Here is an 18,823-nt window from a genome sequence, read left to right as displayed (position 1 = left end):
GGCCTTGAGTGACTCCTGCACAAGATACATGAAATAATTCAAGCAGTGCGTGCATTCTTAATTTTGGATTGGGGGGGTATAGACTAGTTTTAAAAAAGCTTTAAAACTGGAGGGAAGGAGGCTCGTACAAATGCAATACTGCATTTTCTGAATGTTTATTTTTGATTGCAGAAAGTTTGAGAAACTCTCTCTCTCTCTCTATATATATATATATCGAAACATCGGTGAGCTTACAAGGATTCTGTTCTTTTTATTTCTGAAATTCAGTGGCTTGACCATTTTTAAAATACGATTTTTAGTGTGCGCCATCTCCTACTCAACCTTGGATCAAAAATGCTCGCGCACATGTGCATTCTTAACTTCCTATATTTACAGTCGCATCCGTGATGGGCCAAGATATGCTCAGAACGCATGCGCCCCCACCCGTTGCTTTTTCTCCGCTCTTGCTTTCCTCCGCCCTTTCCCACGTCGCGCATGCGCTCCGTACGCCTCTTCCTATTAGGCCGTCAGCAGAGCGCACATGCGCAACGATCCCTCTCCAGGCCAATTCTGCGCGTGCGCAGAGAGACATCACCCGCCATTTTATGCGTACCGGGAGCGCTCGCGCGCCCACATAGACGTTACCTTTTCGGAAACTTGTTTTAAATTTTTTTTTAATTAGTTATTATTTTCGCGCGCCAAAGTTTCGCCTAGGAGGCCATTTTTTTTTCTCCACAGCCCTCCCTTATGGCGGCGGAGAATCAGGCCGGGCTCGCAGCGGAAGCGACGGTTTCCCTCAGCGGCGGCGGCGGCTCGGAAGGCTTCGGAGGCGGGATGACGCGGCGGCGCCTGAGCGACCTGCGGGTGATCGACCTGCGGGCCGAGCTGAAGCACCGCAACCTGGACAGCGGCGGCAACAAGAGCGTCCTTCTCGAGCGGCTCCGGAAGGTAAGGAGAGCGCGGAGCCTTCCCGGAGGGCTGGGGGCCTGAAGGGGTTAAATCCTCTGCGCATGCGCCGCAGCCCGCCTTTCGTCGCCGGCTTTAGCGGAAAGTAGACTCTAAAAACGCAAGAGTCGTGCTCGGAGCCGGGCTTTCGGGGACCTCTGCGAAATTCGTGGCCGCGGCTTGAATCCTCATCAACGCTGGGCCCAGTTTTAGGATCCGTTTTAAACTTCAGCTGCGTTCGCACGTCGTGCTTTAAAATTCGTTCAGTGGGATAACTAAGCGAGCTACCTAACTCTCCCAATCTATCCATTATGGCTTCAGGAGAGGTAAAAGATTCAAATCCAGCTGGACCTCTGGGGGGACAGTCCGTGTAATTTTCTTAACGAGAGTACAGTACAGGAGAGGTTTGATATTGCCTTCTTCCTGTGTGTTCTTTTCAGTTTTCCAATCTGGTCTACGGCTCTGGGCTTTACTGGTGGTCTCCCATCCAAGCACTAAGGGGGGTTGATCTATTTAGCTTTTGGTGGGGAGAGGTCAGCTAAGGTCTGCCCCCTGCTGTAGCTAAAGTGGTTATATTGATGCAGCATGCTGTAACAAAACTAAGGAAATCATATTATTGGGTTTGCGGGTGGTGCGATTCAGGCTTCTGACTGAATTATAACAACTCTATTTCTTGCCTTTGGGTACACTGCATTTTGATTCTTTCCCGCCACTTTTCAGTTGCTGCAATCACAGCCAAAAAAAAAAAATTGTGACACTTGAACAGTGGCATATTAGTTTTTCTAATTTGTAGTAGCTGAAACCTAGTAGCAGCTGTTATTGTGCAATAAGCAGTGTAACCTTAGAAGATGTCAACTGGAGCATCCCTTCCCTTCCCTTTCTTCCCTTTGAGTTAGTGTTGACTCCTGGCAACTGCCTGAACAAGTCTCTGCAGATTTCTTGGCAGGACTTCAGAAGCGGTTTGCCATTGCCTTCTCCTTCCTAGGGCTGAGAAAGTGTGACCGGCCCAAGGTTACCTAGCTGGCTTCGTGCTAATGCAGAACTAGAACCCACAGTTTCTTGGTTTCTAGCCTGGTGCCTTAACTGCTGCACGAAACGGGCTCTTTTGTATGGATTGCTGACTGGTTAAAAGGCAGAAGTCAAAGAGGAAGAATAAATGTCAGTTTTCTGAATGGAAGAAAGTAAAAATGGAGTACTCTGAAGATTTTTGTTGGGGCCAGTGCTTTGTAACTTGTTCATAACCAATTTTAGCTTGGAATAAGAGGTGAGCAGGCCTAATTTGAGGATGACATTAAAATATTCAGGGTTGTCCAAACTGAAAGCGGTTGTGAAGTGCTCATACAGCAGGGAATACAGTCATTAGGAAAGAGATATTAAAATGTCACCATTGTAACACTATAATACAAATGTGTAGAGTGTCTGCATGTTGAATATGGTACAGTTCTGGTTGCTGTGCTTGAAAAAGAATATAACAGAACTGTAAAAAGTGCTGATGAGAGCAACCAAAATGATTAGGGGCTCATACATTCCCCCTACAAGAAAAGGCTAGAATGTTTAGGATTCTTTAGCTTGGATAAAATCATGCAAAGGATTGGGAAAAGTAGACAGGGACTTTTTCTCTCTAAAATACCAGGATTGGAACCATTGAATGAAACTGATGGGAAGGAGATTTAACACAGACAATGGACTCATTTGTATAATTAACCTGTGGAATTCATTATTGCAAGATATGGTGACGGCCACTAAAATGACAAAAAATAGAAAAATAGAAAAAGAAAATATGAAAATATAGTAAAGAAAAAAAAAGAAATAAAGTGACTTCCTCCTTCATCACAAGTATAAACAATTTTAGTAATTTATCACCTTCTCTTAAAATACAACAAATGATCTCTTTTGCCTTTCTAGGACAGAAGTGAGAGCTGCCTCTAGAAAGCAAGTAAACACAAACAGTCTGAGCCATGTTGGATTAGGCCAGAAGTTCATCTAGTCAGCAAAAGTCCATTAAGGGTTACCAGAGATAACATATCTATTTTAACCTTGATCAAATAAACCAACTTTATATTCCTTCCTTTTACTTCTAACAATCTTGATCTTCAGTCCCTTCAAATAATGTCCTAGAACTTGATTTCTTTTCATTTTTTCTTCATCCCTTCTCGCATAATTCTTCAAAGCTTTAACAAGCCTGTTTTGTAAATCCAATATAGGAAAATTATCCAGGCCATTCTCTTGGTTTGTTATTTGTATATCCCTTTTAATTATTAAGACATCAGCTGGTTTCTTTTTTATGTCCAGTGTAACATCTTTTTCCATGACATTCTTGTAGCCTGTCATTTTTAAATCCACTTTCAAATCAGTCTCAATCATGTCAAGTAATATTTGTTCCTCTTCCATAGTATCTTTTAAATACAGTCTATCTATAGAGGCAGACACTCTTAACATCTGCGTCCATTCTTCAAAAATATCCTTCAATACGTCCAATGTTAAAATATGGTGCTTCATTTTATATTAGTAAGTCGAGTTTGAATGTTCTTCTCCTTTAATTATAATCTTTAGTTCCTTCTAGTTCCCTCTAGTGTCCTGTTTTTAAAGTTTTACCTTATTATGTTTTTTTTAAAGAATTCAAAACAAAAGCATTTCCCCACAGGAAGGATTGTTTATAATTAATTCCAAAATCTTATTGCAAACTTATCTGGATCCTTAGTCCATTTGTAACTTTCTAAAATCAAAATTTTAATCACCCTTTTGCTATTTATTCCAGAAAAAAAAAACTTAAGTCCTTAAACTTGTATTTAAAACTTCTTTTGCTAAAGATTGAAGGAAACTCACTCAGTGCTGTAAAAACACGTCGATCCAAAGATTCTTAATAGCTGAAAAGCAATCTTCAAAAGTGATTAGAAAAGGAAGTATGCGAACCTGGTGTCCTTTTAAAGGTGCTGACCCTGGTTTGAGCAAGATGTGTATTCCCTTGTCTCCCAGAGCTCGAAATTGGCTGGAGACTGCTGTCTTGTGGTCGGTCTCCTCACGAGGAGCAACTGTCTGGAGTGCTTGTGGACAATCTCAGGTCCTCTCCTCATCTGGAGAGGAATTACAAAGAGCCGGTCTACTCACTGGCTCTTGTCGGCTCCTCTTTTCGTGAAGCCGTCTTCAGTTCACCATCTCTTCCCCTGTCCTGAGGAAGAACAAGCTAGACTAAGATGTGTGTTGGCCGGATGCAGCAGAGCTGTTCTTACCTTTTTACACTTCAGGTGTCCCTCAGTTCTTTGGTGCTATAGATGTAGGTTTGTTTGCCTTTCTAGGACAGAAGTGAGAGTTGCCTCTAGGAAGGAAGTAAACACAAACAGTCTGGGCCATGTTGGATGAGGCCAGAAGACCACCTAGTCCAGTGTTCTATTCAGCAAGTCCACAACAGCTGCAGGTGTTCCTCAGCCAGTTGGTATTCAGAGGCCGCCTGTGATTATGGAGGCAGTAAAAGCCATGGAGGTTTGTACAGACAGTCCCCTACTTATGAACAGGTTACGTTCCAAGAGACTGTTCGTAAGTCCAATCAAGTAAAAAGTTTAAAAAAAAGAGCAGGAGGCAGGGCAGTGGTGTGGGCAGAGAAGCCCTGTCTTCTGCTGCCAATGCATTGCCAGGTGAGGCAGGAGAGGGGGTGGTAGCGGAGGAGAGAGGAGCGAAGGACGAGTTGGTGGGGTGCAGCGCACTCTGTTGCTGGGCGAGGCAGGAGCCCTCCACCCCCTCTCCCTTGTCCTTGGCCACCACTCCCTCTCCTGCCTCACCCGGCAGTGGAGGGTGCCGCGTAAACTAACCCTTTCTGAGAACTCCAGCTCCAGTGCAAACCTCAAATGCAAGCAGAAGGCAGGAGAAGGCAGGAAAGGGTTAGCTTGCAACATGTTGCAAACTAATCCTTTCCTGACTTCTGGTTCTGACTTCCAGGTCCATCTTGTTCATATCAGTGAAAGTTCACAACATGAAAGTTTGCAAGTAGGGGACTCTCTGTAGTCAAATTATTCTCCATGAATTTCTATAAGCCATACTTTACCGCCACTGCATTCTTCCTGTCAAAATAAAATAAAACCCAGCATCTTTTAAAAACATTTGCATCTGCATACAACACAGAGGTACACAAGGCTTATGTTTGCTGATAAGTGTTCATTTTGGCTGGAGAGATGTTGAAGCAAAAAGTCAAAGAAAACTGACCTTCATGCAGCATGATCCATGGCCAGTGGACATTTTTACTCACAATTTTATGTCAGTTTTTTGGTCCACTTTTAATTAACAGTGCAAATGAACCCACCAGTCTTCAGTAAGAGAATTATAGTTTTTGTTAGCATAGAAAGGAAGATGCTTAACAGTCAGATGTTCCAAGTGAAATATGATCTGATTAGAATGAGAGAGAGAGAGAGAGAGAGGGAATTATACGCCTAGCATTTCAAGTGCTCAAAATGCTTTGGGTGTTATATAGCTTTAATACTTGCAATGATCGTTTTAAGGCTGCTCCTAATTGCAGAGGGAATGGGAGGAGTGATTTTAAGATGAGCCGCTTGCCTGAAACCATTTGGTAAGTTCATGACAGAAAAAAAAATGGGGACTTTTAGATATGTGACCCGGTTCACTGTATTTTCATGAGCATTATGTTGGGCCATTGCAGTTACACTCAAGTCCTAGTGCCTTGCTTCCTTGCCTAATGAAGGTCCAAAATTAGCTTGGGCAACATCTCAGTAATTGGTATTGAACGTGAACGTGGACGTGGCATGCCACAAGGGTCTGTGTTGCTTGGCGTCCTCATTATAGGTCAGTGGCTGTCACAGATTGAACCCTGATTACTACACCTTGTCCTCAGTGGTATTTTCTGCCAAATTCAGTGCTGTTCTGCTTATAAATGCTGACGTTGTCTCTTTCTAACAGGCTATTGAGGAAGAGGGAGGACATCCTGATGAGATTCCAGTGGTGTCAGAAATAATTCCCAAGAAAGTGCCCAAAAGAAGCAGTAAAGGTATACAAGGAAACAGATAACGGTGATGCAAAGGGTTACATTTGTTGGCAGAAGTCAGACTCCTGACTTTTGAGTGGTTCCTTGCAAATGCTGAGGCATTTTTTTTAAGACCTAGGTAGTCAGATGGCATCTTCGCATTTGCTGTGTTCAGGGAAGTAACCAAAGGACTGGAAACCGTTTCTCTAGTGCCTCCTGTGCCTGGGCATCTCAACAGAGATAACATGTAGCTTAGCCTGTGGCCTCCAAACAAAAAGAACATTGTTGGGTTCTGGGCATTCCCTGAGCTTGGTTTTCCCATCCAGTCTGGAGTATATGCAGGATGACAATCCGAGGCCTGGTTCTCACTGGGACCTACACCGTCTTGTATGTAAGCACTGCAGTAAACCCATCTGGCAGAAGGTGCCCAACTCGAATTAATCAGCAGGAATAAAACAATACAGTTAATAACAACAAAAATTAATAGGCCATTGGAACCCAAATTTCTATTACACCCCTCCAGGCAGGAACTCAGTCAATCTGGCCCCAGTGCCTGGGGAAAGAGCCAGGCTTTTAGACCCTTTCTAAAGACCATGAAGGTCAGGGTCAACCAGATATTGGGGGAAGATAATTCCACAGGTCAGTGACCTCTTTGACTTGTATCTGCACATGGGTGTATGTATTGATTTTGAAACCTTTTTTATTCCACTCCTTGGTACAAAATACTCTCAGTTTACAAGTAGAAGCCTGCCTTTGGTCTTAAATGGTATTTATAAATACCTATACATACATATGTGTGTGTGTTTGCTCAAGGACTCTATTCTTTTTAGGGCGTAGGCCCGAAGAAGAGGGAGTGGAGGACAACGGACTTGAAGATGAAGCCGGAGATGGACAGGTACGGCAAACATAGGCTACCCGTTGCCCTGTAAAACTTCTGTGTTGGAATCCCAGCAACTATTATATGTGGCTTTTTTTCTTTTTGCAGGAGGATATTGAAGCAAGTTTGGATAACTTGCAAGATATTGACATGATGGATATTAGTGTGTTAGATGAAGCTGCAATAGATAACAGCAGTGGTGTAGACTGCCGAGAGGATAGCAGTGCTGATAGTAGACTTGACTCCCTCTTTGACAGTAAGGAGAGTGCTGATGCAGAAAGGAGAGGACTTCCAGAGCAGCTGGCAGGAGGTGCTGTAGGTAACATGGAGGCAGCTGCGCCCTTGTCAGACATTCCGGAAGAATCGAGAGAAATACCAGTAGCCGTGGTATGCATCTCTTCAACTTCTTCGGGAGCAGATAAATTAACCATCCCTATAACCATGTTGGCTTTTCATTTTTTTCCCCCCCGACTGAAAGGACAGAAATGACTCAGGGATCTAAAAATAAACTCCCTTCGAACCCCCCCCTCGCTTTTCTTGTGTGTGTGCATCCATAGCCATGGCATCCTTGATTGCAACTTCTAAGTTTTCAGTGCATGCCTCATTTAGACTAGAAAAACCCCAGAAAGCGTTGTTCTCAATAATGAAATGCTTTGTGTTTTCTCCCTGCGTGTATTTCCATTCACTCATTTTCATGTGTTAGAAGAAGATGGATGTGGAGGCTTAAGTCACTTGTGGCATGACTCATGAGTTAGTAGAACTGAGATCTTTGTCTAGCACCACCTTCTGTTTGTTTTCAAAAGCTAATAAATGTTTTAGTTACTTTGTACTCAGCAGCTTCTATAATCCCCTTAGGCAAAAGTACACGAGAGGAAGTTCAATTCCAAGCACGCTTGTTTGGAAATGGTTTGTGAACTGATTCTAAAGTATGCTTGTTTTAATTGGGATGATAGTGCTATTCAACTCTGTGACACAATTCCAATTTGTAAAGCATTTTAACCAAATTGAAATTGTGGGGCAGGGAAGGATCAAGAGCTAGTCTGAACCATTGAATGCCAACGTGTGGCAGGAGTAGGAAGGAATGAATTTTAAGTTCCTCTTTGCAAGCCTCCATCTCTGCAAATTAAAAGCATCACAAAACCCTTTTTTCTGAGCTCATATCTCATGCTAAGCCATAATATAGTTTGTTTATGTTTGGCTTGTGTGAACCTAGCAAATGGTAGTTTACTCAGCAAACAACGGTTAAGCAAATCATGGTTTAGCATAGCATCAAAACTTTTATTTTGAGGAAATACCCATTGGGCTGACCTCTGGAGCAGTGGATTTTAAATGGTTTTCTGGAGAACTCTGGAATTGCTTAGAAGCTTTGGAGGATTGATTCTAAATGGCAGTTGTGCCTTCTGGGTAACTTATGAGCATCCTTTACCAGTGTCCTTTGATCCTGGGATAGAAGCACAGGAGTCACTTGTGACTTTATGAGCAAGATGTCTCATAAAGACTGCGTCCTCTCTCAGCTGAAACAGGGTATTTCATGCTTTCAAGCTTTGCCTTCAATGTTTTATAAAAGCCACAGCGAGCATGGTACTGAGAGGAATTCCAGAGCCTCAACACTTCCCTGGCTGTCCTCTGTTGTTCCAGCTAGGGGGTTCCCTAGTTAGAAAGCTTGAAAGTGCACCAAAATGAACATATCTGTTAAGAGAAGCTGGCTGTCCTGGGCTAGTAGCTAAGGGCCAAATGCTCCTTTCTTCCTCCAGCTCCCCCATGTGCAGTCTTGCCCCCTGTGCAAGTTTAATGTAATAAGGGCCCACTTCACAGAGAAGACTTGAAAAGATGGTTGGGCCATCAAACACTCTAGGCTTGGGTGGTATGGAAATAATTATGCCATCTCAGTCACCTCAGTGAGTGCCTGTGGCAAGTGCGTAAATCTCTGTAACATGGAAATGAGTGATACGGAGGCTGTGATTGGCTCATGGCGCCTGTTCTCTTCCAGCTTCTCTTCCCGCCCCAAGTCAGAGCTAGTAGAAGGCAAGCAGTAGCTAAATTTGCCTGAGAGACTTTCTCAGTAGCGCGTATTAAGTAGGGCTGTGCTACGCTTCAGATCTGGAGCCAAAAGCGTGCTTTGGTGTGTGGGTGGCTGGGTGCGCTGCACCTGCTGTGAATCAGGAAGAAGGTCGTTTGAGGTGAGGCTGCTGGGTGAGCTTGGGAAAAGATGTAGCTTGTGTAAGGAGTGGCCAACTGGAAGCTTGTGTGCCCGCACCGTTTTGGCTTTGGATCCAAAGTGCAGGACATCCCTAGTATTTAGACTTGAATATGGACATGTACCGCTGGAACTCTGTTTGGCCTTTCATTTCCCATGTCAGGCTGAACCAGGGTAGGGCAGATTCCCCGTGCTTGGTATTGATGTGCTGAAGGCTCAGGCAGAGTTCAGTCTTTGGGTTTGGCATGCTTTTGGATGGTGTCCACACCTGGATCTTTGGGGTGTTGCATTGTAATCCATTGTTGCTTTTGGCCTATACAAAGTGGAATCCGATCTTTATAAAAAATGATAGGGAGCAGGTTGCCCAGAATCGAGTTCACTAGGAATGGTGGGTCTGTAACTTGCAGCAATCTTGGGTGGCCCGGCCTAGGGTCTTGCGATTCCCAGATGCCTTGAAAATTGGCGTAGAAAGAAACAGGGGTTCCAAAGCAATTCAAAAGCAAAGAAACAACAGCATCAATCATTGAAGCATCACCATCAAAAGACGGCTTTCATTTTGTCCATCGCTTTTTATTTCTCTAGCTCCATTTATTATTTGGGAAAGCAAGTAGATTTGCGTTGCCTGCCAACTTTGTTTTGGGGATAATGGATCAAGGAAAGAGCAACTGATTTCCTGTTTCAGTGAACGAATGGTAGCTTCTCAGGAAGTGTGAAGCTCTTCTGCATCTCTTATAGGTAGAGAGTGAAGAGGCCAGTGGCACCGTAGATCTATCATCTGCCGATTTTGCAAACATGAAGGTATTTAAACTTTATTATGAAATTAATAATATATGCAAAAGTAGTTGACATCATTTTTCTCCTTTCTGTTCTCCCTGCAGAAAAAAATCATATACAGTAGTAAAACTGCCCTTGTTTGGTTGCAAGCAGAGAGTTTCTGTAAGCCAGGTTATGTTCACACACAGTGGCTGTGCAAGTCTTTATCAGAGACTTTGCCTTCCATTCCTGGCATGAACGTGGCTATCGAAATACTTGAGAGCTTATAACAATGTTATATATTTGGGTTTTTTCCCCAAAGAAAAGTTTAGATTTTAACTTCTGCATCAGGAATGGAGTTCTGTTGCAGTTGGGTATTGAAGAAACGTTGAGATTTCCCGAATAAATATGAATTGTGGACAAGATAGCTTGAGTATCTGTTTGAACTGTATTTGGACATCTGTATTCAGAAATCTGTAACATCTTCGTAACTTCCTTGATCAGCTCCCCAGGCAACTGATAGGCAAGCTGTTTAGATGATAACTTTGAAATCAAGTGGCAGATAGCAAAATGTAATTGATGCATTGAAAATGTTTTGGTTTCATTAGAAGCAGTGATGAAATTTTAAGTCTAAATTAGGCATAGCTGTTGCCCATCTATCTTTTTAAAGGCAAATTAAATGTTGCCCCTTTGCTTTGCTGGGCTGGGCAACTGGGATCATCCCTCTGCTTGCCCCACTTTGTGATGACCTGTAAATTCTGTTTCCTGACATTGTTGTAGTGTGGAAGGGAAATGGTGAGCAGGGGTAAGCGATGCACTCGCGCTGAGAGCTGGAGGTGTGACTTCTGCCTCCATGCCACCACTGCACTAGAATGAAGGCTGGGAGTAAAAATGGTGGACACGGGGGGCAAGTTACAACAATATAAACAAGGAAGCCGTATGTCAGATGAGCTGAGCGTTCTTGGGGTTTCCTAACTCTTTCTTTGTTTCTTAATAGGAGCTTGAAGAGTTTCCTTTGGAACCAGGTACTGTACTTCAAAAACACACTGCCCCTCCTCTGAGTTTTCCACTTTAGGTCTCACACACCAATCCCTTTAGTTACTCTCTTTGGTTTTATTCCATAAGTAGCTATAGTTCATTATTCTAACTGGTGCACGGTCCAGAACACGTCCAAAGAAAAAGCCACAGAGATTGGAAATCTGGTCATATCACCAGATCTGCAGGAGCACCTTCTATTCTTATTGCACGGTATCAGACCTCTGAGAGTAATTTGCTTTGACTCCCTTAACTGGGGAGCAGACTGAGCCTGTATAAGGAGCAGTTCTATGTGCAAAGCAGATCCTGTGATATTGCTTAGGGCTTTGGGACTGTAACTTTGGCTAGAGAAGTACAGTTGAATGTAAAAGCAGGGACCAAATCTTTAAGCGGCTGCGCGAAGACTGAAGACGGGTTGGTCATGGAAATGCCTCTGCTTTGCTTTCTGGACTACAAACGTATTCCAACCACATCTGAAGTTCTTCTGGTGTTCACATACGGACTAGTCTCCTTAAAAGAATATTGGTAAAATCTGGAAGCTGAACAGTCAAACACATTGAGCCAGTCTGTATAAGCACCCCGGACTTTGAAGCGAGTTTCTGGAAGAATGGAAATGCAGCGCACTTGTGTGAAGACAGCCAAGGAACACGCTGGGAAGCCTTGTGCATAAAGGTTTTTCTTCCTTCTCTCTTTCAGGCACTGCTCTGGTAGCCGTGTTAGACTGCAGTTGGTTTTAGGCATGTGAATGTGGTTTGCCAAAGGGTTTTCCAATCTCTGTGTAGCCTTAGCCCTACTCTCGGGGTTAGTCTGGCAGCCATGCCGTTCCGCATTTGTCTTTGCTATGTTTCCCTGGTGATTAAACCTTGTGCCATTCTATTCCTGTTAAATCCATAGAAAATGAGAAAATGCTCGACATTTTGGGTGACACTTGTAAATCTGAGCCCCTTAAAGAAGACACTTCTGAAGCGGAGCAGGAGCAGGAAACGAATAATTCATTGCCGGGCAAAAAGGAAGCCGAGGAAGAGGAAGACATGCTGGCCGCCGCCTCCACCCAGTCGGACGAAGACCTTGTAGATACAGACAGCCAGTCAGGCCAGGCTGCGGCCAAGAACAAGGAGGACGAAGCAAAGCTCTTAGTGGTAGCAAAAGGGGAGCCGAGCGAGCAGACAGTTGAGGAAGCCAAGCCGGACTCGGACTCTTTAGCGGTAGAGAGCAGGAGTGGAGGTGGAGGTGGTGGTGGTGAGAGTAGCAGAGGAGCCCAAACTCTGGAAGCCTGTAGTGAGGAAACCGCGGAGTCGGACACAGGTCCCCAAGTGGTTAGTCCAGAGGCCGAGAAGATGGAAGTGAAGGCTAATTGTGAGGAGGAGTCCTCTGCCACTAGAGAGTCCTCTGCCCAAGAGGGTGGTGATCAGAACACGAGGTTTGTTTTTCTCCGTTTTAGACCAGATGCTGTCTTTTTTTCTTGCCCGTTGGTTGTTTATGAATGCGAATGTGCTGTGATTTCTCCAATTACCCTGCTGAGGGCCCTAACAAGATGATAGCTTATAATTCTAAATAGAGTCTCTTTTTTTTAGTTGTCCTTGCACAGTTTGTTTTTGTAGGAGACTGTTTGGCTGTTCTTTTCTTAAGCATTTTTTTTAAAAATAATCTCCATCTTCCAAGGTTGCATTCTTAACTTTTATTCCTTATAAGCAGTTAGCTCTGTTGTGGTCAACTGAGACTTTCCTTTGGGGTTTTTAAAAGCCCCCATGTGCCCCTTCCCCAGTAAAGATTAATTCTTCTTTTTGGTTTCTCTGGTAGGTATTTGATCATAGCACATGCAGCCTTGCCTGCTCATTTTCCATATGGCTTTTTTCTGGTTGAATAATGTTCTTTTCTTTTTCCCTCCCGTCTTTAGCTCAAATGAGGATGCAGAGGCTAAAAGTGCTTCCAAAGTTGAGAAGGGTAGGCTTGTAGCCATATCTATGTATATAGCTATATATTTATCCCAGTCATGCAGTTTTAATTTTTCTGTGAATCTTGATGAATTTAATAGAAATACAGGTAGTCCTCGCTTAACTACCACAATAGAGACCGGAAAATTGGTCGTTAAGCGGGGCAGTTGCTAAGCAAGTCACCATGTGACTGGACCCAATGTTATGACCTTTTTATGATGGTTGTTAAGCGAATCATGTCATTAAGTGAATCCAGCTTCCCCAATGGACATTTTTTGCCGGAATTCACTTAATGACTACATGATTCACTTAATGACCACAGTGATTTGCTTAACGACTGTTGTAAAAAGATTGCAATTTGCAGTCACATGACCGCAGGGGAGTATAACGGTTTCTGATGGTCATAAGTGTGGGTACAGGTCGGAAAGCACTTTTTCCAAGGCCATTGTAACTTCAAGTCATTGTTAAGCAAGGACTACCTGTAACAAAGTTCTTTTTTCTCAACAAAGCAAGGTACTGCATCTTTGTGCTCAGTCATTTCCCTCACGCTGCTTTGCGTACATTCTGTTGGTTCATATAGCCCTCTGTTGCCTCTTCCATAGATCCCCAATCAAGCGATGCCTCTGGAGACTGGATTGCCAAGGTCTACCTCCAAAATTCACCTTTGTAGGTCAAGATGACAGTGTAGAACCTTAACCCTTTTTTGCACGTGGTGCAAGAAAAGGTGGCCATCACGCGTATGTGGCAGGCCACAAAAGGCCCTCGTGTCAACATTCAGCAACTCAGCTGGTGCACCCGGTCTTCTTGCACTGTCTTTAGACAGTTAAAGTCAAGCGTGTATTTTTTTTTAAATTTAAGATGCAGGATCTGCAACTTAAGAATGTGGTACAAAAAATGCATACGCTTAGAACTGAAGACTTAATGAACTTGCAAACTTGTTTTTGAGTTTTGGAAGTGAATGATTCATCCTCTCACAGAAAAATCTACTCCAGGCCCCCCTTCCCCTATCTTTCTTTCTTCTAGCAGCAGAATTTAAAACAAGGGCTTTGTTGCTGCAACTATTAAATTACGGGAAATTAAAAGTCCTTGCGAACAGACTGCAAATTGTGTAGAAATTGCTTATTGATTTGAATTTTTCTTCTGCGCAATTCTGGAAGGCGCCCTCCCCCGAGCAGTGCCAAATTCTGGAGGGGGCTAAAATGAAGTCCCAGTGCTTTTTTTTATATCCTCTCCTCTTATGATCCATATTAATCAAAAAGCAGAATAGGAAAAAAAAACCCATGTTGCTGGCTGGGATCACAGCTGCAGGCTAGATCTGAAAAGGATAGAAATCACTGGCCTGCTCCAATTAGTGCCATTTTCAGATGATCTGAGGAAGGCCTAAACAGAGAGCATTTACTAGGGTGGCTGAAGCCTGATCCTACAACCTTCTAGGTGGGGGGGGGGGCGTTCTTTGACTCCCAGGAAAGTTGGCTGGTGGTTGAATAGACAGTCTATGCCAGGGTTTCTCAACCTTAATGACTTTAAAATTATGGGAGTTGAAATCCACACATCTTAAAGTTGCTAAGGTTGAGAAACCCTGGTCTATGCAGTAGTATTGTTTCTCTTTTTCCCTGTCAGATGCTCAAAACATGAAGGGAAGGGGGCAGCAGAAACCAGTAGTGGCAGAATTGAAGATTTTTTTGATACAACTCGCTGAGACCCAGAACCCTGCAAACTTCCCCCACCCCAAATACAATTAATATTTATAATGTTGCCCCCAGGAGCTGAAGCTCAATTTGGGGATTCTTTTCTCCTGCTTCCAATTTTATTTTCACCGTTCCCCCCCAGCTCCCCCCACTTCCCTCCTATTCTCTGGTAAACAAGACTTTTCTGGTTGAGCATGAAATGCAAACTAGTTTATTTGTTAGCTTAATTTTCAAAGTGTGTTGTGAACTCAGCAAATAGGTCCATTCAGTAATCAGACAGAGAGTGCAGAGTCTCTGTCAGTTACACTCAGCCATCTTGGCTGGATCACTGTCCCAGAATCCAGGAACTTATTCTTTTTTATTCTCCTGAGATTGAAATTCATTAAGGTGCTGCATGGGTTTCAAAATTATCTTCGTTGGCTTTCGATCTCTGAGAGGCAAACTGCTACTGTTTCTGGATTTTTCAACCCAGAGTCTGCTGTCGCAACTGATCTCTTCTCCTCCCCCTCCCTGTCCCCAATATAGGTCGCTCCGCTGCTAGCTCTGGCAGAAATCTATGGGTCAGTGGTCTTTCCTCTTCAACAAGAGCTACTGATCTGAAGAATCTGTTTAGCAAATATGGCAAGGTACGGCAATCAGAAATAAAATGGTTTGACTGGAAGTTTTTGTCAGTCTTATTTCAAGTCTGTGGGGTTTACACATTTAGGGGTACTGTTCCTTTCTCAGATTCTTTTTCTACTCAGCCTTCAGTTCTGTTTTCTTGGATTTCACCTACGTCACCAAGAGTGGCTCCAAATAAGGAGGTTTGGTGGAACCAAGAGAATCAGTTTCTTCCAAGTAGTGAGCAAGGACTAGTTTTGTAAAACTACTTCATGGGCAACTCTGTGCCCTTTGCATAGAATTTTCATGTCCTTCCTTCCTTCCATGACCAGTGAGGTCTTCCCTCTCCCCTCATCCCCAGTCATTATGTAGCCTGAGATGATGTCTAGGTGCTAAGTTTCTAGAGCAGGCTTCCACTATTTGGTGTCCTTCAGATGTGTTAGAATTACAGTTCGCAGAATTCTCAGCCAGCATAATTGTTGTCTACATGATTTTGAAACTGCCACCTCTGGACATATGGAAGTACAGGTAGTCCTCAATTTATGCCAACAGTTGGGACTGGAATTTCTGTCACTAAGCAATGCGGTCGTAAAGCGCAACTGCATCACTTAGCAACAGCAATCCCTGCAGTCCCAGTTGCCGTCGTTAACTGAATTCCATGGTTGTTAGGCGAGGCAACTTCTTGCTGGCTTCCCACAACCAAAGTCAGCGGGAAGCTAGCAGGAAGTTGCAAGTCCCAGGTCGGGAGGCAGGTAAATGACTGCTGCCAGGTGGGGGAGGGAGTAAGGGGGTTCATGGGGGTTTGAGGAAGGGTCGGGGAGGGTGTGTGAGGGTGCGAGGGGGTGCATGAGAAGTGCTGCACAGGTTGGGGAGGATGGGGGTGCGTGAGAGGTGCCATGCAGGTTGGGAGGGTGCACAGGGCTGCATGAAAGGCACCACATGGCTCGAGGAGAGCGCGGGGGGGGGGTGCACAAGTGCCTGGCGCAGCCTGAGTGCAAAGGGTCTGGGAGAGGGTGTGCAGGTGGGGAGACTTACCCCAACAACTTGCAATTTTCCCTGGCTTCCCCTTTGACTTTCTGGGGAAGCCGGCATCGAAGATTGCAAATGGAGATCGCGTGATTGCAGGGCGCTTGGCAACTGGTTGTAGTTGCAAATGTGTTGCCAAGTACCCAGATCGCCATCATGTGACTGTGGGAGTGCTGGGACAGCTGCAACTTCAAGGAACAGTTGTAAGTCTCCTTTTTCAGCGCCATTGTAACTTCAAACAGTTGCTGAATGAATAGTTGTAAGTCGAGGACTACCTGTACTAGATTTTGGAAATCTGTAGTACTTTGATTTCTACTTGAGTGTAGTGCAAAGGCAGCATAAAGTGTCTCCAAAACATTCATTTGTTTAGAAGTCTTGCTTCTTTAGCTGTCTGTTCCTTCTTCCAATCAGAAAGCACCCTTAGACAGCTATCATTGGGAATTTTCCTTATTTCACCTGGGTATATGCCCACATCTGTAGCTCACACCAGCCTAAGCCTTACTTACTGATAGCTTAGTGTGCTGTATGCATCTATCCATGATGGTTTGTAAATCAGAATAAATGGCTTAGGGTGTTGTGCAAACCAGTCAGTTGTGGTTTACTAATCAACTGGTGAACAAGCCATGGCTTAGGGTGATGGGTAACCCCAGGCAGGAAATGCTGACAGGTACGCTTCTGTTAGAGATCTTCTGTAGCCTTCTGAGCTGTTGTATGGAATTCCTGGAATTTGCTCCCTTTTTGATTGGATTTTACTTCCAGGTTTCCTTCTGTCATTATTTTATTAAATTTCTTTAAAGATTTATCTGGAACAAATATAAGCAGTGCAGAATATGTTTGCCAGGATTAATCTTCCTACATTTTATAGCTTTGTATGTCTCGGAAACTAGAGTATTGCCAAAGAAATGTTTTGATTAAAATAGTAATTTTAAATTTGAAAAAAAAGGGGGGGGACCCTACTTAGCGGCTATTGTTGGCCACTGTTGTTCCACATTTTTATTTAAATGTGTTGTTTTAGTACAATTCATCTGCCTTTGCTATAGAACTATGCTCAGACAGATTTCTGTGATACTTGCTTAATTATTCCCTTGCAAAGTGTCCTGAGAAGTTGGGTTAACAGTCTAGATCAGCCATGCTCCTATTTGGCACGCTTGAACTACAGGTAGTCCTCGACTTATGACCATTTGTTTAATGACTGTTCAAAGTTACAGTGGTGCTGAAAAAAGTGACTTAGACTGGTCCTCACACTTACGACCATTGCAGCATCCCCGCAGTCACATGCTCAGAAGTTGGATGCTTGGCGACCGACGTGTATTTACTATGGTTGCAGCATCCCAGGGTCACGTGATCACCATTTTCAGCCTTCCCAGGGGACTTCTGACAAGCAAAAGTCAATGGGAGAAGCCAGGTTCATTTAATGACTGTGTGATTCACTTAACCACCGTGGCAAAAAAGGTCATAAAATTGGGCAGGACTCACTTAACGACCACATTGTTTAGCGACAGAATTCTGGTCCCAATTGTGGTCATAAGTCAGGGACTACCTGTACAAGCTCCACGCTACTTAGCCAGGAAGGAATTACAGGATTTATTATCTAACATACAGGGGGCACCAAGATGGCACAGATGTGTTCTTTCTGTAAATTTTAAAGTTTGCCAATAATTACTTTGGATGTCTGCAAGAAGTGGATGGTTCCACATATGCTAAACTATAATGTGGTTTGCTTATATTTGACTCGCTGTGTGGAGTAAACCCAACACACTGAGTGGGTTATAGCTTAGAAAGCAGCATTTAATAATGACCTAGCCATTTTGTCATGATTTAGTTAATAAGCCATGGTTAAACAAACAACAGCTTGGTGTGATGTGTAACCCCAATCTGCGTTTTTGTCCTCTTCTTAATTTCTCCCTCTCTGAAGGTGGTAGGTGCAAAAGTAGTGACGAATGCCCGCAGCCCTGGGGCCCGCTGTTACGGCTTTGTCACCATGTCTTCGTCTGAGGAAGCAACCAAATGCATCAGCCACCTCCATAGGACAGAACTGCACGGGAAGATGATTTCTGTGGAAAAAGTGAGTGTTTCTGTGAGTGATGAGATAGGAATTCAAAAGTGTCCAACCAACGTCAGTCTCAGCCAGGGGAGGAGCCAGGAGCAGATAAGCTGGCCGTGGTAGGAGAGAGACTGGAAGGTTCAGAGAAGGGGTTCCTCAGCCCTAGATAGCATAGCAGGGACAGGGCCAATGGTGATGATTTCTTGACCAGCCACAGCAAAGCAGTCTTCCCTGACCTGAGATCCCTCAGATTCTTTGGGGCTTCAATTCCTACAGTTCTCTCTGGCCGGGCTAATGAGGAACTCTGGCGTTGCAGTCCCAACCTACTTGGAGGGCATCAGGTTGAGGAAGACTGGCCGAAGCGATTACATAGATCCAGCCCTGCCAGCAGAGCACTGGTGAAATACTACTCTGTGCACATTTTAGCACACGTTAAAATCAAGGGAAGCCCACTGGGGAAGAGTTTTAACCTTTCCATGTTCCCCCACCCCTACGTTTGTTCTTCTGTATGGGGAGCATTTGGAGGTGATTCCACTGTGCTTTTCCTCCACCTCATCCTTGTCGCCTGGAGTGATTTGGAGCAGGGATGGCTTCTTGCTGTGTGATTAGACCAGCTCCAAATAACCCGTTCCTTGTGTGATTCCAGGCCAAGAATGAACCTGCTGGAAAAAAGCCGTTATCCGAGAAGAAGGAAGATGATGCCAAGAAGGAAAAAGACAGGCGGCATTCTACAGACTCCAAATCAGAAAAGTAAACCGGGGTTTTAATCATCTCTT

General features: G+C 44.0%; 1 protein-coding gene across 2 annotated transcripts in view; it reads left to right on the top strand.

Annotated features, from left to right (window-relative positions):
• Positions 1 to 548: 548 nt before the first annotated feature.
• LOC103065677 (scaffold attachment factor B2) overlaps positions 549 to 18,823 on the top strand; it is a 36,760-nt gene continuing 18,485 nt past the window's right edge. Inside the window, exons 1-11 of one of the 2 annotated variants that reach the window (XM_088149350.1) lie at positions 549 to 927; positions 5,830 to 5,917; positions 6,724 to 6,788; positions 6,879 to 7,157; positions 9,703 to 9,765; positions 10,718 to 10,745; positions 11,650 to 12,175; positions 12,653 to 12,699; positions 14,903 to 15,003; positions 17,919 to 18,068; positions 18,694 to 18,797. In XM_088149350.1, the coding sequence (XP_088005476.1) occupies positions 727 to 927; positions 5,830 to 5,917; positions 6,724 to 6,788; positions 6,879 to 7,157; positions 9,703 to 9,765; positions 10,718 to 10,745; positions 11,650 to 12,175; positions 12,653 to 12,699; positions 14,903 to 15,003; positions 17,919 to 18,068; positions 18,694 to 18,797 (1,652 nt within the window). In that variant the 5' untranslated portion in view covers positions 549 to 726. The remainder of the gene's footprint in view (positions 928 to 5,829; positions 5,918 to 6,723; positions 6,789 to 6,878; positions 7,158 to 9,702; positions 9,766 to 10,717; positions 10,746 to 11,649; positions 12,176 to 12,652; positions 12,700 to 14,902; positions 15,004 to 17,918; positions 18,069 to 18,693; positions 18,798 to 18,823) is intronic. The other variant, XM_088149351.1, reaches the window with a different exon arrangement.

The sequence above is a fragment of the Python bivittatus genome, unplaced genomic scaffold (genome assembly GCF_059951505.1).
Source record: "Python bivittatus isolate LINGU-HERP-01145 unplaced genomic scaffold, Pbiv_v1 ctg000580_np1212, whole genome shotgun sequence".
NCBI classification, from domain to species: Eukaryota; Metazoa; Chordata; class Lepidosauria; order Squamata; family Pythonidae; genus Python; species Python bivittatus.
This window is presented reverse-complemented; position numbering and strand designations above follow the sequence as displayed.